A 26,875-nucleotide genomic window follows, 5' to 3' on the forward strand; every position below is an offset into this window, starting at 1 on the left:
AAGAGTAATAATCTCTCCCAAACAACAATTTCTCCCCCTAGGAGTAACATTTGTTTTCCTTGTGTTTTTCCATACCAATCTCTCCCCTTTTACATCAAATGCCAAATTTAGAACAAAATGAAGTTCATATACAAAATACCAATGAATTCAATATACCAACTACTCCCCCTTAGAAGTAGCTTCCCATCAAAGCCAGAAATAAAAAAGATTTCTCTGTTAATTTTGTCGGTTGATGACAATCATCAACTATCTAAGTCTCTACCGTGGGGGTACGGCCCCGAGCCAATCTCTGAGATATTCAAAAGTCTCCTTAGGCAGAGGTTTAGTAAAGATATCTACAATCTGCTCTTTAGTATTCACATAAACTAGTTTTATCTCCTTTGCTTCAACATTTTCCCTTAGAAAATTTAGTTTGATAGAAACATGTTTGGTTTTAGAATGTAATACCAGATTCTTAGATATATCAATTGCTACAGTGTTATCACAATAGATAGTAATAGGTTCCTTGCATTTTACCATTATGTCTTTCAACATTTGCTTAAGCCCTAGTACTTGTGTATAGTTAGTTGCTACTGCAACATATTCTGATTCTGCTGTTGATAAAAATGTACAACTTTTTTTCTTACTCAACCAAGAAACTAATCTGTTTCCAAGAAAGAATGCTCCGTCGATGGTGCTTTTTCTATCATCCACATCTCCTACCCAATTTGCATATGTGTATGCACATAATTCAAAGTTTTCATCTCTAGGATACCATAATCCAAGATTTATAGTGCCTTGTAAGTACTGAAAAATCCTTTTTACTGTTGACTCATGATTTTCTCTAGGATTACTTTTAAATCTTGAAACAATACATACTACATTCATAATATCAGGTCTGGTTTGTGTCAAATACACTAAACCTCCTATCATAGATTTGTATCTAGTTGGATTAACAAGTGTAGATTCATCCCTTAGTGATAATTTTTCATTTGTTGTCATAGGTGTGCTTACCGGTTTAGAGTTCTCCATCCCGAATTTCTTTAGTAACTCTTTTAGGTACTTGGATTGACTCAAGAATATACCTTTATAAGTCTCTAAAATCTATAATCCTAAAAATAATTTTATTTCTCCAATAATAGACATTTCAAATTCTTGTTGCATTTTAATAGAAAATTCTTTACATAATCCATCTTCTCCTCCAAAGATTATATCATCAACAAATACTTCTATAATCAAGATGCCATCATTAGTTATTTTGTAATATAAATTGTTATATTCATTTACTTTAGTAAAACCAATCTTTAAAAGGTACTTATCCAATCTTCCATACCAAGCTCTTGGAGCTTGTTTCAATCCATAGAAAGCTTTTCTTAACCTGCAAACCATATCATTGTCATCTGTCAAACAAAATCCATCAGGTTGTTCAATGTACACTTCCTCTTCAAGATCTCCATTTAAAAATGCACATTTAATATCCATTTGATAAACTTTGTAGTTCTTGTGTGCTGCAAAAGCCAAAAATAATCTGACTGCCTCAATTCTAGCTACCGGTGCAAAGGTTTCATTGTAATAAACTCCTTCCTTATGAGAATATCCCTTACACACTAGTCTTGCTTTATTTCTGACAACCTTACCATCTTCATTAAGTTTGTTTCTAAAAACCCATTTGGTTCCAATTACATTTTTATCTTTAGGTCGAGGAACTAATGTCCAAGTGTTGTTTTTGTCAAATTGTTCTAATCCTTCTTCCATAGCTTTAATCCAAAATTTATCTTCACATGCCTCATTAATAGATGATGGTTCAATTTGAGAAATAAGACATACCTCTTCATTTGCCAATCTTCCTCTTGTCATAACTTCTTTAAACTTGTTTCCAATTATCTGATCTTCAGAATGATTCAGTCTTACATACCAGGGTGTCTTTGGTTGTTGTTGTTCCTCAGTTACTGTGGAATTCTCAGATGATACCGGGGTAACTGGATCTTCATTCTGTACTGGTGGATTTAGAGTAGATTCATTTGTCAAAAATTTTGTTGCTGGTTCAGAGTCTATATACCTTGAAGTTCCTCTGAATTGTTCATCAATCTTTACATTTGTACTTTCAACAATTTTCTGCAATCTTTTGTTAAAACATCTATATGCCTTGCTCTTAGATGAATAACTAAGAAATATTCCTTCATCACTTCTAAGATCAAATTTGCCAATATACTCATCTCTTCTGATATAACATTTACTTCCAAAAATTTTGAAATATTTAAGAGTAGGAGTATTACCAAACCATAGTTCATGAGGGGTCTTACCAGTTTCACCTTTGATGTGAACTTTGTTGAATGTATAGACCGTTGTACTGACTGCCTCTCTCCAATATACATGTGGTAGGTTTGATTCTGATAACATACTTTTTGTTGCATCCAAGATAGTTCTATTTTTCCTTTCAACAACTCCATTCTGCTGTGGTGTCCGAGGTGCTGATAGTTGTCTTCTGATTCCATTTACTTCACATAATGTATTAAACTCCTTAGATGTAAATTCTCCTCCTTGATTTGATCTTAGACATTTGATTTTCTTACTGGTTTCATTTTCTACCATTTCTTTGAACAGTTTGAACTTTCCAAGTGCTTCTGATTTTTCTCTGAGAAAAGTAACCCAACACATTCTAGAATAGACATCAATGATTAGCATGAAATATCTATCACCTTGTAAGCTTTTAGTTCTAGCTGGACCACATAAATCAGTGTGAATCAAATCAAGAGCATTATTGGATTTTTCTGGAATACTTTTGAAACTAGCTTTAACTTGTTTTCCAAATTGACATTCCTTACATACTATATTCCGAGGTTTGACAATTTTACGCAAATCTCTAACAGCCTTAGTAGTACTGATTTTCACCATGCAATCAAAGTTTACATGATAGAGTCTCTTATGCCATAACCAACTTTCATCAATATGAGCAATCAAGCATGTCTTTTCACTATTATTCAAATGAAAGATATTACCTCTAGTCTGATTACCGATTGCAATTTCCAAACTAGTTCTATTCATGATTTTGCATTTTCCATTTTTGAATTGTAACTAAAATCCTTTCTCAACTAATTGACCAACACTCAAAAGATTATGCTTTAATCCTTCAACATAGTAAAAATTGTCAGTGTTATGCTTACCATCAAGAGATATTGTACCCTTACCTTTGATCAAACAAGCTTTGTCATCTCCAAATCTCACTAAGCCTCCATTATATTCTTGAAAGTTCAGGAATTTACCTTTGTCTCCTGTAATATGATGTGAGCATCCTAAATCAATGATTCATTCATCCTTTACTTCAACTTTAGCTGCCAAGGCCTGTTCTACCGGTTGAGTAGTAGGTGTCAGTTGATCTTCTATTATAGCAACAAAAACCCATCCATTGTCTGCTGGATCCTGATCAGAATCATCAGTCACACCTTCATCAACAATGTAACAAGATTTGTCTTTATTCTTCTTAAATATGTATCTCTGATATTCAGGGTTAGGCTTGTATGTTCTTCTAGCTTCTTCTCTTAGTCTAGCATGTCTATCAGGGCATGTTGAAGCCATATGACCAGTATTATTGCAATTAAAACATTTAAAGGGTGATTTACCTTCATACTTACTTCCAACTGGACCTTTAGGCATTTTCCTTGCAAATAGTGCTTCAAGTTCTTCAATTTCTTCATTTTCTTTCCTGCTTTCTTCAAGTTCTCTTGTATAAAAGGCTTTCCAATCAAATTTGTCAAATGATGGAGCAGATGATGTTGATGCTTTAAAGGCCAAATCTATCTTTATAGTAGCAATAGGACCAAATTCTTCAATTTCAAAAGCTGAAAGTTTCCCAATTAATGTATCCCTAGTTACTGATGTATTAGGCATTATTCTTAACTCATTTATAGCAGTGACTTTCATTTTATATGTCGGTGTCAATCCTCTTAAAACTTTTGAAATAATTTCATCCTCACTTAAGATTCCTCCACAATATTTAATACCCAAAACAATCTCATTTACTCTTTCCATAAAAGTAGAAATCCTTTCATCTTCTTCCATTTTCAGATGTTTATACCTGACTCGGAAGCTTTCAAGTTTTACAATTTTGACTGTGGAATCTTCTTCAGTCATTGTTTCCAAATGATCCCAAATAGCTTTAGCAGTAGACCTATCTGATAGTCCCATGATTTGTTGATCTGATAATACACTCAAGAGTGCTTCTCTTGCTTTGCAATCATTTTCCTCATCTTTAGTCAAGTTGGGTAGAGTGGGCTGACTCTGAGTAGGAGTAGTATAACCATTCTTTGTAACATCCCAGATGTCTTTTCCAATGCAATTTAGATGTGTCTCCATTCTGATCTTCCATATGCCATAGCTGGTTCCATCAAGTTTAGGATTGTCCTTCCTGAAATAGTTAGTAGACATTGGATCTCCTCAAGCTATTAAACTTCCACAAAAGAGGACTAAGCTCTGATGCCAATTGTTAGGTCCCGAAGACAACTGAGAGTGGGGGGGGTGAATCAGTTGTCAAATAAATTCAAACCAAAACAACTTAACCAACTTGATGCTTAATACTGGTAAACTAGTTTAATATGCCGGTAGACAGTTTTAATAGTTAATTGCTATACTGGTAAGGATTAGTGCATGAAACATAAAGATAAAGTCATCCACAACACATAACACCAATATTTGTACGTGGAAAACCTGTAAAGGGAAAAACCATGGTGGGAAACCTTACCCACAATCAAATGATACTACTCCAGATAGTAAGTGTACATAAATGGGGTCTGCACATGTAGAAAGGCCAAACGCCTAGAGCTCATTGCTCAATCACAAATGGGAGTCACACTGACTACAGTTGGATGGTTAAATCCAATAAGAATGTACTGCACAGAATAGCATCTTCATATGCTGGATTCAGTACCGGTGTAGTTCTGATTGTCTTCACAAAAACCCTTCTTCAATCTTCAAATGATGTCTGCGTGTATAGCTCTGCTTATTCTCGCATATACCTTCACACAACCCTTTTTCGCATTCCACACTTGATCTTACAAATAAGATCTTACATTTATACCATAACCTAAGACCAATTTTAGTAGGTCGGCTCTACAAGATATTACAATAAAAACATTTTACAAACAATACAATATCTGATGCAATAACCGATTCAAAATGTTGGCTTAATGCATTTACAACAATAATTAATCATCTCCATAGCGTGCCATGCTGATCTGGAAAAGATAAATCTGTCGGTGTAACCCTGGACCTATTTGCCAATAACAACAAATATGCAAATATGAATATACAAATAAACAAAACTCCATGACAAGATGTCCAAACGATGTCTTTGACATTACCAAGTGTTTTCCATATCATTCCAAGTTTCGGTGATCATTATATCTTGCCAGTGTACCAGATACTGGTGACTGTGCATGAGTTACTTGCTTGCCGGTGAATGTTGTTGATTCTCCAAAGTGCTAGAGTTTTAGTAGGTGTTGACATCAATGACAAAACCATACCAAAATACCAACACAAGCAGAGTTCACCTACAACAATTTAGTGAACAGGAGTACCGGAAGAACACCCTTTCAAATTGTTATCAGAGTACACTCTAGAGGCATATCAGAATTGAGAGACACTAGTAACGAAGATAAAAGGAGTACAAAAGAGGAAGCATTTGCAGAACATATGAAGACAGTACATACTCAGGTCAAAGAATATTTGGAGGACATGAACAGTAAGTATAAGAAGAAATCAGATGAAAAGAGGAGACACAAAGAAGTTGAAGTTGGAGATGAAGTGATGGTGTATCTGAGAAAAGAAATATTTCCAATTGGAACCTACAATAAGTTTAAAATGAGGAAGTTTGGACCTTGTAAGATCTTGAAGAAATTTACTTCCAGAAATGCCTATGAAGTGGAGTTACCTGATACTTTGAGTATTTTACCTATATTCAACATTGTAGACCTACATTAGTACCATGAGATAGAATTCAGTGAAGATAGTGCAACAAACTTGGAGAAGCAGATACCCTACAAGGTACCGAACCATATTGAAGACATTTTGGATAGTAGGATTGAGTGTAGCACCCAAGGCAAATAATATAGAGAGTACTTTGTGAAGTGGAGGGATAGACTAGTTGAAGACTCATCATGGATTTATTAGGCAGAGGTAGACCGTCTTGGTTTTCATCTGACCCCTACAAAGTGAGGGACTCACTTTTCATCAACCCTGGATGTTTGATGCAAGAGCATCCCTGGTTCTTGGCAATCTTGCATCAACTAAAATATTTTCTTTTCTATTTGCTTCCTATTTTACAGTTTCAACATTTCTTTCTAAATTTTCTCACCGGACCTTGTGGAGCTAGATTTTTTTTGTGGACATGTTCATCTACCTTATCCTAAGTATGTGGGATGTTTAGATATTTTTCCAACAAGTTATCACTTCCTGAAAGTGAGATAGTTTTCTAGCTCGGAGCACCGGAACTGCTTGGACCTATCTGCTAATGGAGAATCTTGCAGATCATTTATGTAGCTTGAGGAGATTCATTCCATTTTTTCTAAAGTTCCTTGGCTTGTGACTAACCTTTCCTTGGGTCTGCACCTCATTCTATGTATTTTCTACAGGGATTCGTTTGGTAGAGGCTGACCTTGTTATTTTACACATTACATCTTCTTCATCAACAATTGTTGTCATCTTCGGCCAATGCGGATCATCCTTGAGCTATGAATATCATATAAATCAATGTAATCAAGCTTTTAGAATCAAGTAAGACGGATATAGAAGATTATCTAGAAGGTGAGGATATCCAAATTTGGCTTGCATCCTTGCTTGAGCCCGGATACTGTATTTGAGAATGTTTGTAATCAGTCATGTGTGCCGAATCTATAAGCCCGCATGTTGTTGGCCAATTTGTATTTGAATTATTTGATATAATAAAAGGTTGTTTCTTCATTACCTCCATCACGTTGTGTTGCTTTCGTTGTGTGACTCTTTTTGCACAGTCCAGACTGTTCTTTTTGAGGACTTGCTCCTGTCGTGACTACACCAAAGTTGGAAGGTAAGAAAGAAAGAGGCTCCATGACCATATTGAAGGAATGAAATGGTAAGTATACAAGCATAATTAAATAGAATATTCCATCTTATCATGGGACTTGGTATACAAAATTAAATATTACAACCTATTAAAGATATATATATATATATATATATATATATATATAAAGTTATTTGGTCAAATGTGCAATACTTATTACAATTTCACTTATATTTTTTGTAAAATAAATAAAAGGTAAATATAGATTTTAGCATACATCATAAAAATAATAAATAAATAATTGAGAATACTTTATTCTTAAAATGTTTCTAGATTGTTATTTTTATACTATTCTAAACTTTTAAGAGATCTGGTCAAATTATTGAAATTTAATTATATTAGCTTTTTGGTCAACTCGACAATACATATTGTGATTATTCTTGTATCTACTTTAAATTAGATAAAAGGTAATTTTTTACATAAAAAAATCTCTATAGAATATGACGAGAAAAAATAGATTAGAATTTGATAACATTTCATACTTACAAATATTGTATATTTGCATTTATTATTTTTTCTAATGTAGGAGGAATTGATCCTGTCAAACTATTGAATCTCAAATCCCTGAAAAAAGGAAATTCAATTTAATTAATAAAATAAAATTACTTCTCTCACATAATCAATTTATAACTAAAATAATCTTTAGAATTTAAATATTAATAATTAAACCTATTAAATACAATTAATAGATTCCTAACACATATAATCATAAAATAAAATTATAATGTCTCTTTATCATTAATTTGTTTTCCCTACATATTTAACTTAGAATTTATGTTAAAAGCCAAGTATTTAGAGTCACAAGAACCATAAAGAATATTTATTGTACTTGATCTCCCTTCAGGGTCTCAAATGTGGATCTTTTTGCTCAAATGTGAGAAATTGTTTCTCCCCAATTTAACCTGGTTAGTTCATGATGGGAAAACAATATGCTTTTGGGAAGATTCATGGAATGACTTCTCTCCATTAGATCGATTGGAAGACATGGATGAAATCAAAGTTGTTCTTAAAGCTTCTTAGGGAAACAAGGTTTGTGATTATTTTTTGTCCTCATAATTTGATGGTGTTTGGAAAGACATTTTCAATGTGGTAGATCCAGTTACTCAACAACAGAGATTGTTTCAAGAGCTTAAAAATAGAGTAATTTATTTGATCAAAAGCACAAGAGATAAATTAATTTGAATGCCTTCACAAATGGGTTCTTATTCTGTGAAGCAAGGGTATAATTATCTCACTAATAAGGATCAAAGTCAACAATCAAGATGTTTTTCATTTTGTTTGATTAGGGTTGGTCTACAAAAGTCAGGGTCTTTTTCTTGGCTTTCTCTTAAAGGGTGTATTTTAACCAATGAAAGGTTGGTTTCTTTAGGCATAGCTCAATCCTTTAATTGTATTTTCTACAATAAAGTAGTGGAATGAAGAGATCATTTGCTTATTAATTGTGAATTTACTCGAGATCATTGGAAATGGCTTCTTAATAGACTTCATTGGGCATCTTCCCTTCATTCAAATTTGGTGGTTTTTGAATCTTTGTCAAGGTTATTTAAAGATTCTTTTTTTCTAGTCATCTGGGAAGTTGCTCCGGCTATTGTAGTTTGGAATATTTGGTGTGAGATGAATAATAGAATCTTCATAAAGGAAATTAATAAGTCTGATTTAGTTGTAAACAAGAGTGAAATTCCAATCTCTAAATTAGTAAGGGCATATACCATTAAGCACAAAAATTTGGACTTGTCTTTTACCTCATGGGATAGAAACATTTTAAATGAATGAAAGTATTTAAAAATTCCCTTCAAAGGATGCATCATTAACAATACTGATAAGAGAATCAATAGAAAAGAAATTAGATGGAAGCCTCCTGATAATAACTTTTGCAAACTTAATTTTGAAGGTGCTTCTAAGGGTAACCTAGGAATTTAGGGTATTGGGTGTGTTGTTAGAGATCAAATGGGTAAGGTAATTATAGTTGGAGTAGCAAAAATCCCTAATACCACAAATAATGTGGAAGAGGAAATGGTGCTTTTATTTGGTATTAGGCTAGCTATCAACAGTAAGGTTAGGAATTTAGTCATAGAAGGGATTCTGTGAATATAATTATGGCTCTCAAAATTTATGAGGATCCTAATTGGAAAATTGATTACATTATCTAGGAAGTCAAGAGATCAATGCTAAATTTGGAAAACTTTGTTATTGTTTTTTTCTTCAAAGAAGCAAATAAGCTTGCGGATTTATAGGAAAATCAAGGATGCTTACTCCTAAATGGTGAAAAAAATCTCTGTGAAAATGACATCATATAAAATGATACCCTCAAATGGTCATACAATGAGGATCGTGGTACTTTTATTAACTAGCATGTGTGTGGTCATGTGCAGATTGTAACATCTTTGTGGCATTGAATTTAGTTACATCCCTTTGATGTACTTCATCTTTTCATTGCAGGCAAGTTGTTTGGGGTATTGTAAACACTCAAAATTTTCCTAGCCTAATTAAATAAATATTGTATTTATTTAATTATTTTATCCTAAGCCTTCTATTAATTAAATAGATTTTTATTTATTTAATTATTTCATTTATCCTCTTCTAGCCTTTCCCTATTTAAATAATTTTTTTTTACTTATTTAAATTATTGTTTCCCAAAATTAAATAAATATTTTATTTATTTATTTGATTGGCTCCACTTCTTCTATTAATTAAATATATCTTTATTTATTTAATTAATTCATTACTTTTTCCATTCATGACACTTGTTGTTTATCTCTTGATTTTATCTTAACCACCCCTTCATATTTTATCATTTTCCCTACCTACCCTCTAATCTTAGCTGACCATTTATCTTTTCACCTCTTAATCCTATCCCCCCATTTCTAAGGTGTTCTCTATATAAGAGGATTCCTTCATCATTTCATAACCCTAACTAATGCATCTACCCTAACGAGCATGATCAATCAATCTTTATGTGGTCAATCACTCAAGCATCTACACAACCACAATCCATTATTTGTTGAGATTATGTGCACATATAAAATCTAAGAGCAACTATATCAAACAAGATCAATGAAAATAGAAAAAAATAGAGATAAAACCCTACTATGCATGTGAAGGGTACAATATTTCTATTTTGTTGATGTTTTACATGTTTTAGGTTCTTGATTGGTGTATGGTGTATTTTAATTGTAGAACTAGGGTTTTTATGTGGTTGGATCTTTGTTTGGTTTTATAATATTTTATCATCCCAATTTTTCCATATACAAGTATGATTGAGGTATTCCAACATTTGCAATTTTCCATATTAGGTGATGTGATATTCACTTCATTCATGGGCTACAAACTATGTGTATCCTACATGAAATGGTTGTTGGCAATTGACACTCATCCGGTTTAGTTGTGTTGTCATTGATGGCAACACATATCATTTTGGGTTGGACACTTAATCGATACTCACCAGTACTCATGATTCAGCAATCAGCATTCAATTCATTCGACAGACAAGGGAAACTGACAAACTAGGAACTGGTATATGAGGTCGACATAGGAGATTGATCTGGCAGGTCTACATGGAAACAATCAATGGCATTCATCACGAAGTTTAATGTATTTATTTTTCTCTAGGCCAACATGTAAATAAATTGTAATATCATTGTAAGCTGACATAAGGCATTCATGTTTATGTCTGGGAAGGGTATTTAAATCAATCCTGTTAGGTTATTTTGGAGATACATATAGAGAGAAGAAATATATAGTGTTGTGTTATTGTGCGAGAAATATTGATTGACTGAATGCGAATGTAATATTCTGTAGTCAATCTTGGTTATTGGTTTAGAGGCTTTGAGAAGTAAGTTACTAGTAAAGGAGGACACAGTGAAACTGATACAAACAATGCTTGAACTAAAACTCATCCAACATAGCAGATGCATTCTCTAAGTTCAAAATTTTGTTTGTAAACTAATATTTGGTGTTTGTAGTCAGTGAGGCTCCTTTTGTGATGAGAAGTGCGCTCTAGGTTGTTGGCCTTCTGCATGTGCAGGCCCCTATTGTAATTTTTATTCATTTGGCCAGTGGATAGATATTGTGGGTCACCAATCCCACTGTGGTTTTTCCTCTTTGAGGTTTTCCATGTATAAATCTTTGTGTTATGGTGTATGTTCTTATGGTGGCATCATTTATACTTACTATTATATTCTTTTATGGTTACCGGTTACTGAATTACTTTGTTAATAAGGTTAATATTAATCTCACTAGTAGAACACTGATTCAAACCCCCTCCCTCTCAATGTTCTTGGATTCCAACAATTGGTATCAGAGCTTGGTACCTTGGAGTAAGTCTAATGACTTAAGGAAGATCCTGAATCTAGAATCCATGGAGATGAGTTTGGAGAAACAACTTGAAGTAGAACTTGAAGATTATGATGTTGAAAGGATGAAGAACTTGAAGTTGCAAAATGAGTTGAACTCTACAAAGGAATTCATTCTTATCCTACAAGAGAGACTATCATCTTCTCAAGCTAGAAGGAAGGAACTTTTACAAAATCAGGATGATGAAGAAAAGAATACACTTAAAGAACAATGTCAAAAGCTGAGTCAGGAGAATACTGTCATGAAGAATGAAATGCAAGACCTAACCATGAGGATGTCCAAGGATATTGAAGACTGAAAGAAGAATGCAAAAAATCTTGGTAAATCACTGAAAGACAAATCTGAGGAAAGCATTAGGTAGGAACATGAGAATAATATGTTGAGAACTCAACTGGTACAAATCTAGAATAATGAGCAAGAGTTGGAAAGATTGATAACAGTCCTAAGGGGAGATCTAGATACTACGAATGAATACAAAGACAAGTTAAAGAAAAGTTCTGCAAAGCTTGATGAGCTATTAAAGGATCAAAGGTGCAAGGGAGACAGTAGAGGTCTTGGATTTGAGCATGGATAAAGCTCTGGTACTGCAAATGAAGTTGAAACAACTGATCAAAAGGAGAACCCACCTATCAATGGAAACTAGATATCATCGATAAGGCAACCCAATGCACATAAATTCAATAGTAGATATTTTGTTTGCAATAAATTTGGTCATATGGAAAGACATTGCAGAAATAGAGCAAATTAGGACAATAATGCAGTTCCCGATCAATGTTCAAATTGTAAGAATGTTGTCATAGGATAGAAGATTGTAGAATGAATATGAAATGTAATGCATGTGGAAAGTTTGGACATATGGCTAATCAATGCAGGTAAAGGAATGATCAAGGATACACTAAAGCAATTCAGAAAAATAATGTCACTTGCTATGCATGCAATAAAATAGGACATATTGCTAAATTTTATAGAAGCAAGAACAATCGGGTAGGAAATGATGAGAAATGAAAACATAAGGTTGATGATATTTGGAAGGAGAATAATATGAAATGGGTTAGGACATTTGAAGACCAACTGACAGAGACAAACAATTTGGTTAATCAACTGACAGAGCAGAATGTTCCTACACCGACACGAAACTCATCTGGTAACTAAGGCATTAGCCTTAGGGGTAGGCAAATTAATGATAGATCTTGGATTACCCCTCGTAGAAGTCTGAAATCTTGTTTCAGATCTTGGAGAAGTTAGACTGAAGATTTTCTTGTACTGAGCTTATGGATTTTGAATCCGGGATGATAGGTTGGCACGCATTTATGTCAATGTGAAATTAGGGTTTTCATAGAATAAGAGGGAAATACTGGTTCAATCCTGATCACACAACATTCAGGGTGAAGCAGAGTGAGTTTAAGGCGATTCAAGGTAATCAAGAGCATTTTCAAGTGAATTTTAGTGCATTTAGAGCGGATTTTCAAGAGCTTTTACTAGTGAAGGTTGTGAGGTATTTTATCAGTTTCCATGATATATTTTATTTGCAATGGCTTTTGGATCAGCTCCTGCTCCAGTAGGTTTGGATACCCCTGTTATTGTTGACATCAAGGATTGTCCACTCCCTAGTTTCAATTGATGCCCTCAGATTATGAAGGTTGATGATTCAGTTGGTGCATTTTCTAGGGTTCCAGATGGAGTTCTATATATTGAATATGTTTGTGCATATATCTACTGCACTCTGGAGGATTTAGGTTCTGCTGAAATCAAAACAATGTACATGACAAATTTGTTAGATAGGAAGGGATTGATGAAACTGAAATTCCAAATTCTGAAGGATCAGGCTTTCACAGACATTTTGGAGATGCCAAAATTGGAAGATGAAATGATCTAGTATGTGCTGAGCCGTATCCACGGGGAATTCATGTGGCTAGACCAACCTTACAAAATCACTAAAGAGGCTATTCATGCAATCACTGATTTGCCCCAAACTGGTCAGACTCCCAGAAAGAAGAAAACATCTAACAATGAGGTGGAGAAGTTAACTGGTGCAACTTTTGACAACCAGTCAATGAGGATAAGCACTATCAGAGACAAAGCTAATCAATTTCTAAGTATGATCATCGGTTACAAGGTAACCCAATCAAACCGATTAAACTATGTTTCTAGTTCATGCATTTACTATGCTCATAAGATTGTCAAAGAAAATGAGTATGATCTATGTCAATCGATGTGTGAAGAGCTTATTTTAAACCTAGGGAAAATTAAGGGTAAGAAGAAAGGTGTTTTCCGGTATGGCAACCTTGTTGTTTGCTTGATGCTTTCCTTTCTGAATGAGTTATTGGGATCCGGTAAAACACAATGGGCATTTGATATACTTAGATATATATAAGAAGGCATTACTTGAGATTGAAATCAAATATTAGGAGATTTATTCAATAAGCTAGATGCTAGGAGATTGTCTATAGTTGAAGAGGATAAAAATATAAAGATGCAGGAGTTATTGACTATTTATGGTACAATAACTGATGAGGAGTTGCAACAGTGTCTAGAATATGCAAATAAAATAATTTTTTAGAGAAGACACTAGCATGTGAGTCTAATGGTAGGTAGAGTAAATGAAATAGTTAAGGAGACCCATGAGGCATGGGTAAAATTCTTTGTAGATAAACCCAATTTCTTTACTCCATCGTTATTCCCTCCTAAGTTTGGTATTCAAGATATCTCAGTTAATGGTAAGGGGAAAGGTATATTAGGTTTGGATTCACCAGTTTTGGAATAGAAAGTAATAGAGGATATTCCTCTGGTAGTATCACCTATACATAATGTAGGAAAACCAGTAGATAACACTTAAGTTGTGCATGATAAGCAGGATACACTAGAACAAAATATTTTGGATGTAGAGGTTATTGATGTAGATAAAAAAATTAAACAGGTTGAGGATATTGAGCCTTCAAAAACAAATGTACATACAAAAGAGGTTAAGGTTGAGTGGGTTATTGCACCAAGTGGTGAAGCCATCGGTACTAGTCAGCAAGTTGGAGAGTCTAGTAATTTATTTTTGGCACTTTGCTCATCCAGGCAAGTTGATTTTGGAAAGAGGAATATTGTGTTGGCATATGATGAACTAGTATGATAATATGATAATAATGTATGTTGTCATTGATTTCAATAAGTTCAGGTCAACCGATATGAAGATTGGAAGAAGTTGTTATTAATGATCAAGTTGGAGAACCGGTATGAAGAGATGTAGTGAAATGGTGTTAGGGTTTCACTAAGTGTTGACTACCGATTGGTAGTCTCAGATTTAGGGTTTCCAGTTTGGCAATCTAGCTTGTGCAATGCAACCAATGATATTCTATGATGAGTTAGCTAAGAAATAAGGATGAGATCAAAATGTTACGTCAGTTTTGTGCACGTGAAGGATTTCCTTGAGGATCTTGCATGTGAAGATTGACTGCATTAAATGTCTACCTTGGGAATGAACATTCTTCTTAGTGGTATGAGAAGAAAGCGTGATGGGTTAGTGATTTCCATGTGTGGTGAAGAATGGATGATGCATAATGACTTGTGATCTATTTGAGATTGTTTCATTCTATGAAAAGTGTTTGGACGGTCAGGATTGGACCGCTTGTAATTTCAAACCTAAGATGCTTAGGGTTTAGGGTTTATGCTACCAACCTAATTATTGTCTATAAGGTCGATGATGTTTGTTATTGCAAGTTGTTGGAAAAATTTGTGTATGTATCCGAGTGATGAGATACTTGCCACACCAGTGAGTGAAAACTGCAAAGTATGATTGCAGGGTAGAGGAACTAAAAAGGATCTGCCTTAGCATATAGTGTTATTATTAGATCAGAGTTTTACCTATTTTCTTCTAACCATTTTGACATAAGGAAAATCCCTTTGCCGGGTAGATTTAATAGGCTTACTATAAATCCTCTATCCAGGTGACTCAATTTCATTGAGTTCTTTAAATCTTCTAGTGAGGTAACCTTTAACAGGGTATATGGCCATCCCTTAACCGGGTGATCTTTAACAGGATTGGTTCCTAGCAAAACCTTATTATATAGTATTTAACTAGACTAGGCTTCGAATAGAGAAAGATTCAAAAGAGTTCAAAACAAGCTTGTGGGTATTCATCCCCACCATAGTTTTTGCCATTTGGGTTTCCACATGAAAAATCTGCATGTCATGAGTTGTGCGTTTTTCATGTGATGATTGAGTATTCTTTGTTTGAGTGATTATGCATGCAGAGCTAATGGTTATGGTATTGTTGATACACAACATGCATATGTTTAACTTGTCTTAAGTCTTACTGTATATAACTGGTGTTGCTATGGTTAAGTTCAGTAATGAAGACAACCGGTTAGAATTGTTTTAACTTTATAAGTTGCAAAGAAGTTTTTGTATGTACTGATTCACCCCCCCCCTCCCTCTCAGTACCTGTTAGGGTATTTGTTGTTCATCATTATTCATCAATTGGTACCAGAACAATTCCAAGTCCTTGGTGATATAAGCTTAACCACTTGAGGTAAAAGATCTTGCCTTAATGATGAAAAGGAAAGGTCCTAAGTTCAATAGAGATATCTTCAAAATTTGGAAGGATAGAATGAAGATCTATATCAAGAGTTTGGGTGCTCAACACTGGAGCTATGTTGATAATGCCTATGTAATCCCCACTAGAACTCTAACTGATGATCAAAAAAGAGATATTCAAGAAAATGGGCAAGTTATGGAAGCCCTTATTAGTAGTTTGTCAGATATTGAGTTCATTGATGTACAAGATAAGGCCACTCCTAAGGATGTATGGGACACATTGGAAAATATTTATGGTGGTGATGAGCATGTCAGGCAAGCTAAGGAAGAGAGCCTTAGAGGAAAATTTGAAGACATGAGGATGGTTGAAGGTGAAACCATTTGACAATATGGCATAAGGATCAAGATTGTGGTTGGAGATATCAAGAGCACTGATGGAACAATTGAAGATGCCACCATTGTTAGTAAATTTTTGAGATCATTGTTACCGATCTATGCAATCAGAGTTGTTGCTATTCAGGAGCTAAGGTCTATTGACAAAACCAAGGTATCCTTAGACTCTATCATTGAAAAATTGACTGCATATGAGTTGAATAGCTATGATGGTAGTGTTCAGAAGAATGAGTCATCTTTTAGAGCATCTGTTGCACCAAATAGAAAAGGAAAAGAAGCAAGTACCAGTTATGAATCCATGCAAAGCAAAGGTATGGATGATGAAGAGATTCTGATGAAGTTTGAAGCTCTTCTTGCTAAGAGACTTCCAAAAGGCACTGGAAAATACAGACGTAAGATTACTTTAAAAAAAATTTCCTGCAATGAGATAGGACATATAGTTGTTAACTGTCCTAACAATGACAATAAGGATAAACCAGAGAGGTTTAGAAAGTATAAAGGAGGAAATAGAAGAAATTGTCTTGTTGCAATGGATGAAGGTGTTACTGATGAAGAATCTAAGGATGAAGAGAATGAGGACATAGTGTTTGTAGTTGTAAAGGAAGAAGTGTCTAACAAGAAAGTACTTGTCTCTCATATTGACAACTCTAATGAGTGGATTATTGATAGTGGTCATTCTCACCACATGACTAGTGATCGGGGAAAGAATCTTCCTCTAGAAGAATATGATGGAGGTGTTGTCATATTTGGCAATGATGCACCATGCTTGGTAAAAGGAAAAGCATCCATTTCACTAAATGGAAAGAGCAGTGCGGATGACCTTTACTAGGTAGAAGGTCTTAAGCATAACCTGTTGAGTGTTGCTTAACTAAATGATAAAGGACTCATTCTGGAGTTCAAAGGTGGAGTCTATAGTATAATTGGAAAGTGTGGTGAACTTATTGCCACTGGTAAGAAGACTAGAGGTAACTTGTTTTAGCTGAAAACCAAGATTAGTCGATGTCTGATGGCAAAGTTTGATGACAGTTGAATATGGCATAGGAGACTTTGTCATATGAACTTTGATAATATTGTAAAGGCTAGTAAGATCAAGGCAGTAAGAGGAGTGCCTTTGCTGAACAAACTGGAGAATGCTTTATGTAGAGAATGTCAACTTGGGAAGATGTCTTCCTCAACTTTCAAAGGTAAGTCATTTTCAGCAAAAAACTTACTTGATCTTGTGCATACCAATTTATGTGGTCCTATGAAAACTAGAAGTATTCAAGGAGATAGGTATTTCATGATTCTTACCGATGATTGCTCAAGAATGATGTGGGTCAAATTCTTGAAAGACAAGTCTAAGGCATTTGGAAATTTCAAAGCCTTTAGAGCATTAGTAGAGAAGGAAAGTGGTAAAAAGATAAAATGCCTAAGAACTGATCAAGGAGGTGAATTCACTTCTGATGAATTCAACAAGTACTATGAAGATAGCAGTATTAAGAGGCAGTTGTTTACCCCAAGGAAACCACAACAGAATGGCATAGCAGAAAGGAATAACAGGACTGTAGTTGAAGTGACTAGAACTATGTTGATCCAAGGAAAGGTTGCTCACACTTTTTGGAGAGAAGCAGTGAGCACTGTAGTCTATACTATGAACCAAGTACTCATTAAGAAAGGTAAAAATAAAACCCCTTATGAGTATTGGACTGGGAAGACTCCCACTGTGAGTTATTTTAAAGTATTTAGCAGTAAGTGTTACATCAAGAGAGGTGAGCATCTGAGCAAGTTTGATGCTAAATGTGATGAAGGAATATTTCTGGGATATTCCACTAAGAGAAAAGCTCTCAAATGCTACAATAATAGGATTTAGAAAATTGTTGAGAGTATCAATGTCAGGGTTGATGAATCCCCTAAGGAGCCTGAGGAAACCAGCATCGAGAAAGTGGAAGATGAACTAGGTGTAGCCTTCTGGGAACTGGTTAAGAAAGAAACAAGTAAAGATCTTAGTGTTCCTATACCGGTAGAAGTTGTAGTAGGTGAAGAAGAAGATGGAGATGAAGAAGAAGAGGAAAACAAGTAGAACCAACTAGAGTCATTTGTAGATATGTGAAACTACATCATGATCTGAAGCATATCATAGGAGATAAAGATGTAGGGATTCTCACAAGAAGAAAAGTGAAAGAGAACTCTTGCATGATTTGTGAATTGGAGCCCAAGAATTCTAGAGAAGCACTTATAGATGAAGATTGGATTAAGGAAATGGAAGAGGAGCTAGACCAAATAGAAAAGAATGCAACATGGTCCTTGGTACCCAGAACAAAACACAAGAATGTCATAGGTACCAAATGGGTCTTCAGGAATAAGCTAAATGAAGAATGCACAGTTGTGAGGAACAAGGAAAGACTTGTATGCAAGGGATCTGCTCAAGAAGAGGGAGAAGACTATGGAGAAACCTTTGCTCTTGTGGCTAGACTGGAAGGTGTCCGAATACTACTTGCATTTGCAGCATTCAAGGGATTTAAGGTATACCAAATGGATGTGAAGTCTACGTTCTTGAATGGAATCCTAGAAGAGGAAGTGTATATTGAGAAACCAGATGGGTTTGCCTTATCAGAAGATAGTAACATGGTGTGTAGATTACACAAGGCCCTGTATGGATTGAAACAAGCACCAAGGGAATGATATGAATTATTAGACTCTCATCTTGTGAAAATAGGATTTCAGAGAACAAGTGAGGATAGCAACATCTACCTAAAATCTGAAGGTGATCAGATTCTGATCTATGAAGTATTTGTAGATGACATAATCTTTGGAGGAGATGACAAAATGAGTCATGCTTTTGCAGATGAAATGAAGAAAGAGTTTGAGATGTCTCTGATTGGAGAGATAAAGTTCTTCATTGGTTTACAAATTCAACAAATGAAAGAGGGTATCTTTATTACTCAGTCCAAGTATGGCAAAGAGGTATTGAAGACCTTTGGCATGGAGAGAAAACCGATTGGTACACCGATGGTGACCGACTGTAAGCTGACTAAGGAAGATGATTCAATGTTGGTGAATGAGAAGGAGTAGCGGTCAATGATCTGTAAGCTGCACTATGTGGTGCACAACAGACCAGTTATTGCTCATGCAGTGGGCATAGTAGCTCATTTTCAGAAGAGTCCAAGAGAATCCCACTTGGTAGCAGTAAAAAGGATTCTTAGATACCTAAAAGGGACTGTTGACTATGGGTTGTGGTATGTATACAATGGTGATTTTAATCTCAAAGTATTTACCAATGCAGATTGGGTAGGTAATGTGGATGACTAGAAGAGCACAACCGGTGGAGCATTCTTTCTTGGTGGAAGACTAGTCTCATGGATGAGTAAGAAGCAGAGTTGTACTTCCCAGTCTACATATGAAGCAGAGTATGTGGAAGCATTTATGAACTACACTCAAACAATCTAGATGAAACATGTATTGGATGGTTTCAAAGTACCTATATCTAAATCGGTGAGTATACTTTGTGACAACACAAGCGCAATAAATATTTCCAAGAATCCGATATTGCATGCTAGAACTAAGCATATTGAGCTCAAGTATCATTTATTGAGAGAGAAGGTTCAAAACAAAGAGGTTGTATTATAACATGTTTCCAATAAGGAGGAGCTAGCAGACATATTTACTAAGCCCTTACCAAAGAATACATTTACCTATTTGAGAGGTGAATTAGGGGTTTTGCCCCTTCATGAAGTGAACTAAAGATGTGTACTCCACATCAGTCAGGTATCTTTCAGGATTGATGTGTTGAAGGATGCTACTCCATAGGGGGAGAAGCATAGTGGAGTATGGAAGCTTGTGCCTCCACTTTGGCATTGTTGTCAAAGGGGGAGAAGATATCTGATGATGAAGATATTTTAGTTGCAATGGTCTATGATGTTTATAGTTGCAATGCTACACTGAGTATTGCCATCAATGCCAAAGGGGGATATTGCTGGCATATAATGAACCGGTATGATAATATGATAATAATGTATGTTGTCATTGATGTCAATAAGTTCAGGTCAATTGATATGAAGATTGGAAGAAGTTGTTATTAATGATCAAGTTGGAGAACTGGTTTGAAGAGATGCAGTAAACTGGTGTCAGGGTTTCACTAAATGTGACTACCAGTTGGTAGTCTAAGCTTTAGGGTTTCCGGTTTGGTAATCTAGCTTGTGTGATGCAACCGATGATATTCAGTGATGAGTTAGCTAAGAAATAAGGATGAGATTGAAATGCCAAGTCACATTTGTGCACGTGAAGGATTTCCTTGAAGATCTTGCATGTGAAGATCAACAGCTTAAATTTCTACCTCGGGAATGAACATTCTTCTTAGTGGTATGAGAAGAAAGCATGATGGGTTACTGACTTCTATGTGCGGTGAAGAATGGACGATGCAGAATGACTTGTGATCTATTTGAGATTGTTTCATTCTATGAAAAGTGTTTGGACGGTCAGGATTGGACCGCTTGTAATTTCAAACCTAAGATGCTTAGGGTTTGTGATACCAACCTAATTATTGTCTATAAGGTCAATGATGTTTGTTATTGTAAGTTGTTGGAAAAAGTTGTGTATGTATTCGAGTGATGAGATACTTTCTAGACTAGTGAGTGAAAACTGCAAAGTAGAGGAACTAAAAAGGATCTACCTTAGCATATAGTGTTGTTATCAGATCAGCGTTTTACCTGTTGTCTTCTAATCATTTTGAGAAAAGGAAAATCCCTTTGTCGGATAGCTTTAACAGGCTTACTGTAAATCCTCTAACTAGGTGACTCAAGTTCATTGAGTTCTTTAAATGCTATAGCGAGGTAACCTTTAACAGGGTTTCAAACTTTAACAGGGCATATAGCTATCCCGTAACCAGGTGATCTTTAATAGGATCGGTTCCTAGAAGAACCTTATTGTAAAGTCTTTAACCGGACTAGGCTCTAATAGAGCGAGCTTCAAAAGAGTTCAAAATAAGCTTGTGGGTATTCATCCCCACTATGGTTTTTCCAATTTGGGTTTCCATGTGAAAAATCTGTGTGTCATGAGTTGTGCATTTTTCATGTGATGATTGAGTATTCTTTGTTTGAGTGATTATGCATGCAGAGCTAATGGTTATGGTATTGCTGATATACAACATGCATATGTTTAAGTTGTCTAAAGTCTTACTGTGTTTAACCGGTGTTGCCATGGTTAAGTTCAGTAATGAAGACAACCAGTTAGAATTGTTTTAACTTGATAAGTTGCAGAGAAGTTTTTGTATGTAATGATTCACCCCCCCCCCCCTCTCAGTACTTGTTAGGGTATTTGTTGTTCTCCATTATTCATCATATTGAGCAATTGATCAGTTTTGAATTGATGTATGTTGCAGCTCAGAAGCTAAGGAAGGAAGGAACAAAAGACAAGCAAGTCATTGAGCAGGTCATTTCGGTTCTATAGCAGCTAGTTCTAAGATACACTAGTCTGGTAGATAGCCCCTCTAGTAAGCTTAAGATTTTGACTGGGCACATTGCAAAAGAGTTTCAAACTCTTCAACAAATATCAAATTGACAACTAGTAGAGAGATACAATGCAGCTAGGAAGGTCAACTGTGACAATATGATCATATCAGACAAGGTGAAGAGGACAGAGCAACTAACAAATATTGATGAGGCTCTTAATCAGTACAATTGTATATATATGTCTTGTACTAACACCGATAAACTTATAGCTGACCCGGAGGTAAAAATAAAAGTGGCAAAGGTTTGGCTGGAACATCTAGCTAACAATTTTGATGGTACTCAGTCATTGACCAATGCTATTGATGGTCAAAAATTTTGGTTACAGAATCTGAGATATCAGCCTTGGAGAAAGATATGGATAGGTTAATCCGGCGAGTTAGGGAATTGAGAGGATTGGTTAGTCCCCAGTAGAACACTTTGTTACTTCATAAGAAGGAAAGTTTAGTATTGATGAATAAACCCACACTGACAGACCTAACTAAAGAAGAACTTCATGCATACATTCTTAATGGGTTTATATCTATTTTGGGAACATTGAAAACTAGTTGGGATACTTACTTAGGATTTTTGAAGGGTGCTTAACCGGATATATTCAAGTACATCTAGATCTGGTAAACACATTGTTTTGCCCCACCTTTGTCATTAATGTTAAAGGGGGAGTGGTTGTTGTGAAAAATGTTAAGGGACATAAGAAGTAATGTATAGCTCAGGGGGAGCAGGGTCAGTTTTGGGAGGAACCGGGACAACACTTCAGGGATCCATTTTTTTCACATGAGTGTTGCCATCAATACCAAAGGGGGAGATTGTTGGCAATTGATACTCATCTAGTTTAGCTGTGTTGTCATTGATGGCAACACACATCATTTTGTCTTGGACACTTAACCAATACTCACTGGTACTCATGATTCTGTTGGCATATGATGAACCGGTATAATGATAATGTATGTTGTCATTGATGTTAATAAGTACAAGTGAATCGGTATGAATATTGGAAGAAGTTGTTATTGATGTTCAAGTAGGAGAACCGATATGAAGGGATGAAGTGGATTAGTGTCAGAGTTTCACTAAGTGTGACTATTGGTTGGTAGCCTCAGCTCTAGGGTTTCCAATTTGGCAATATAGCTTGTGCGATGAAATCGGTGACATTCTGTGATGAGTTAGCTAAGAGATAAGGATGAGATCGAGATTCCATGTCAATTTTTTGCATGTGAAGGATTTCCTTGAGGATCTTTCATGTGAAGATCGATTGCATTAAATGTCTACCTTGGGAATGAACATTCTTCTTAGTGGTATGAGAAGAGAGCATGATGGGTTACTGATTTCCATATGCAGTGAATAATGGACGATGTAGAATGACTTGTGATCTATTTGAGATTGTTTTATTCTATGCAAAAGTGTTTGAATGGTCAGGATTGGACCGCTTGTAATTGTAAACCTAAAATGTTTAGGGTTTAGGGTTTATGCTACTGACCCAATTGTTGTCTATAAGGTCGATGAGTTTTGATATTGTAAGTGTTGGCAAATGTTGTGTTTGTATTCGAGTGATGAGATACTTGCCAAACTAGTGAGTGAAAAACTGTAGAGTGTGATTGCATAGTAGAGGAGCTGAAAAGGATCTGCCTTAGCATGTAGTGTTGTTATCAGATCAGAGCTTTACCTATTGTCTTCTAACCATTTCAATTGTAGGAAAATCTCTTTGTCGAGTAGCTTTAATAGGATTATTGCAAATCGTCTAACCAGGTGACTCAAGATCTTTGAGTTCTTCAAATCCTCTAGCAAGGTAACCTTTAACATGTTGGCATATGATGAACCAACATGTTGATATGATGATAGTGTATGTTGTCATTGATGCCAATAAGTACAAGTGAACCGATATGCAGATTGGAAGAAGTTGGTGAACAGGTATGAAGATGTTGTGAACCAATGTTTGGGTTTCACTAAGTGTGACTACTGGTAGGTAGTCTCAACTCTAGGGTTTTCGGTTTGGCAATTTTGCTTGTACAATGCAACCGATGACATCCTATGATGACGTAGCTAAGAGATGAAGATGAAATTGTGATGCCACATCAACCTTGTGCACGTGAAGGATTTCCTTGAGGATCTTACATGTGAAGGTCAACTGCATTAAATGTCTACCTCAAGAATGAACATTCTTCTTAGCGGTATGAGAAGAAAGCGTGATGAGTTATTGATTTCTATGTGCGGTGAAGAATGGACGATGCAGATTATCTGGTGATCTATTTGAAATTGTATTTCTCTATGGAGATTGTTTGGACGATCAGGATTGGACCGCTTGTATTGTAAACCTAAAATGCTTAAGGTTTAGGGTTTATGCTACTGACCTGATTGTTGTCTATAAGGTCAATGATGTTTGTTATTGTAAGTTGTTGGAAAATTTTGTGTGTGTATCCGAGTGATGAGATACTTGCCAGACCAGAGACAGAAAATAATAGAGTGTGATTGCAGAGTAGAGGAACTGAAAAGGATCTACCTTAGCATATAGTGTTGTTATCACATCAAAGCTTTACCTATTGTCTTCTAACCATTTCAATAGAACGAAACTCCCTTTGTCGGGTAGCTTTAACAGGCTTACTAGAAATCCTTTAACCAGGTGACTCAAGTTCATTGAGTTCTTTAAATCCTCTAGCAAGGTAACCTTTAACAAGGTTTCAACCTTTAACAGGGTATATAGCCATCCCTTAACCAGGTGACCTTAACAGTACCGATTCATAGCAGAACCTTATTGTAAAGTCTTTAATCAGACTAGGCTCCTAAAAGAGTGAAGTTCAAAAGAGTTCAAAAATAAGCTTCTACATATTCATCCCCACCGTGGTTTCTCCCATTTGGGTTTCCACGTGATAAATTTGTGTCATGAGTTGTGCATTTTTATTTTTTGTTTAAGTGATTATGCATGCAGAGCTAATGGTTATGGTATTGTTGACACGCCACTTGCACATGTTTTTAGGTGAAGTAGTTATCAAGTATTGAAAATAACTGAAGGGTTAGGTTTTACTCGTTTATGTTGTCTAAAGTTTTACTGGTATTGCCATGGTTAAGTTCAGTAAAGAAGATAACCAATTAGCATTGTTTTAACTTGATAAGTTGTGGAGAAGTTTTTGTATTTAGTGATTCACCCCCCCTCTCAGTACCAGATAGGGTATCTGTTGTTCATCATTATTCATCAATTGGTATCAGAGCAACTCCAAGTCCTCAGTGATATAAGCTTAACTACTTGAGGTAAAAGATCTTGCCTTAATGATGAAGAGGGAAGGTCCTAAGTTCAATAGAGATAACTTCAAAATATGGAAGGACAAAATGAAGAGCTATATCAAGAGTTTGGGTGCTCAACACTGGAGCTATGTTGAGAATGTCTATGTAATTCCCACTGACACTTTAACTGATGATCAGAAAAGAGAGATTCAAGAAAATGGACAAGTCATGGAAGCCCTTATTAGTAGTTTGTCTGATATTAAGTTTATTGATGTACAAGATAAGGACACTCCTAAAGATGTATGGGACACATTGGAAACTATTTATGGCGGTGATGAGTATGTAAAGAAAGCTAAGGAAGAGAGCCTTAGAGGAAAATTTGAGGACATGAGGATGGTTGAAGGTGAAACCATTCAACAATATGGTATAAGAATCAAGACTGTTGTTGGAGATATCAAGAACACTGGTGGAACAATTGATGATGTCATTGTTGTCAACAAAGTCTTGAGATCATTGTTACCAGTCTATGCAATCAGAGTTGCAGCTATTAGGGAACTAAGGTCTATTAACAAAACCAAGGTATCCTTAGACTCTATCATTGCAAAGTTAACTAGATATGAGTTGAATAGCTATGATGGCAGTGTTCAGAAGACTGAGTCAGCTTTTAGATCATTTGTTGCACCAACCAGAAAAGGAAAAGAAGCAAGTACCAGTTATGAATCCATGCAAAGTAGAGGTATAGATGATGAAGAGATTCTAATGGAAATTAAAGCTCTTCTTGCCAAGAAACTTCCGAAAGGTACTGGAAAATACAGAGGTAAGCTTCATTTAATTTTTTTTTCTTGCAATAAGATAGGACATATAGCTATTAACTGTCCTAACAATGACAATAAGGATAAACTAGAGAGGTTTATAAAATATAAAGGAGGAAATAGAAGAAAATGTTTTGTTGTAGTAGATGAAGGTGTTACTGATGAAGAATCTGAGGATGAAGAGAATGACGACATAGTGTTTGTAGTTGTGAAGGAATAAGTGTCTGACAAGAAAGCACTTGTCTCTCACATTGACAACTCTAATGAATGGATAATTGATAGTGGTTGTTCTCACTACATGACTAGTGATCGAAAAAACATTGTGTCCCTAGAAGAATGTGATGGAGGTGTTGTGAGATTCGGCAATGATGCACCATGCTTCGTAAAAGGAAAAGGATCCATCTCATTGAATGAAAAGAGACGTGCAGATGATGTCTACTGGGTAGAAGGTCTTAAGCATAACCTGTTGAGTGTTGCTCAACTAAATGATAAAGGACTCATTTTGGAGTTCAAAGGTGGAGTCTACAATATAATTGGAAAAAGTGGTGAACTTATTGCCACCGGTAAGCAGACTAGAGCTAACCTGTTTCAGTTAAATGCCAAGATAAGTTGGTGTCTGATGGCGAAGTTTGATGATAGTTGGATATGGTATAGGAGACTTTGTCATTTGAAATTTGATAATATTGTGAAGGCTAGTAAGACTTGTCTCTCACATTGTCAACTTGGGAAGATGTCCTCCTCAACTTTCGAATGTAAGTCTTTTTCAGTAGAAAACTTACCTGATCTTGTGCATACTGATTTGTGTGGTCCTATGAAAACTAGAAGTATTCAGGGAGATAGGTATTTCATGATTTTTACTGATGACTACTCAAGAATTATGTGGGTTACATTCTTGAAAGACAAGTTTGAGGAATTTGGAAATTTCAAAGCCTTTAGAACATTAGTAGAGAAGGAAAGTGGACAAAACATAAAATGCCTAAGAACTGATCAAGGAGATGAATTCACTTTTGATGAATTCGAGAAGT

At 35.4% G+C, this 26,875-nt stretch overlaps 1 protein-coding gene across 4 annotated transcripts in view; it reads right to left on the reverse strand.

Annotated features, from left to right (window-relative positions):
- The window catches only part of LOC131065957 (probable leucine-rich repeat receptor-like serine/threonine-protein kinase At3g14840), a 264,349-nt gene that overhangs the window by 117,211 nt on the left and 120,263 nt on the right, over window positions 1–26,875 (reverse strand). For 3 of the 4 annotated variants that reach the window (XM_059216890.1, XM_058000570.2, XM_058000567.2), the window contains one exon: window positions 7,562–7,639. In XM_059216890.1, coding sequence (XP_059072873.1) covers window positions 7,562–7,639 — 78 coding nt within the window. Of the gene's footprint in view, window positions 1–6,924; window positions 7,022–7,561; window positions 7,640–26,875 lie in introns of those variants that run through there. The other variant, XM_058000568.2, reaches the window with a different exon arrangement.

The sequence above is a fragment of the Cryptomeria japonica genome, chromosome 2 (assembly GCF_030272615.1).
Source record: "Cryptomeria japonica chromosome 2, Sugi_1.0, whole genome shotgun sequence".
NCBI lineage: Eukaryota > Viridiplantae > Streptophyta > Pinopsida > Cupressales > Cupressaceae > Cryptomeria > Cryptomeria japonica.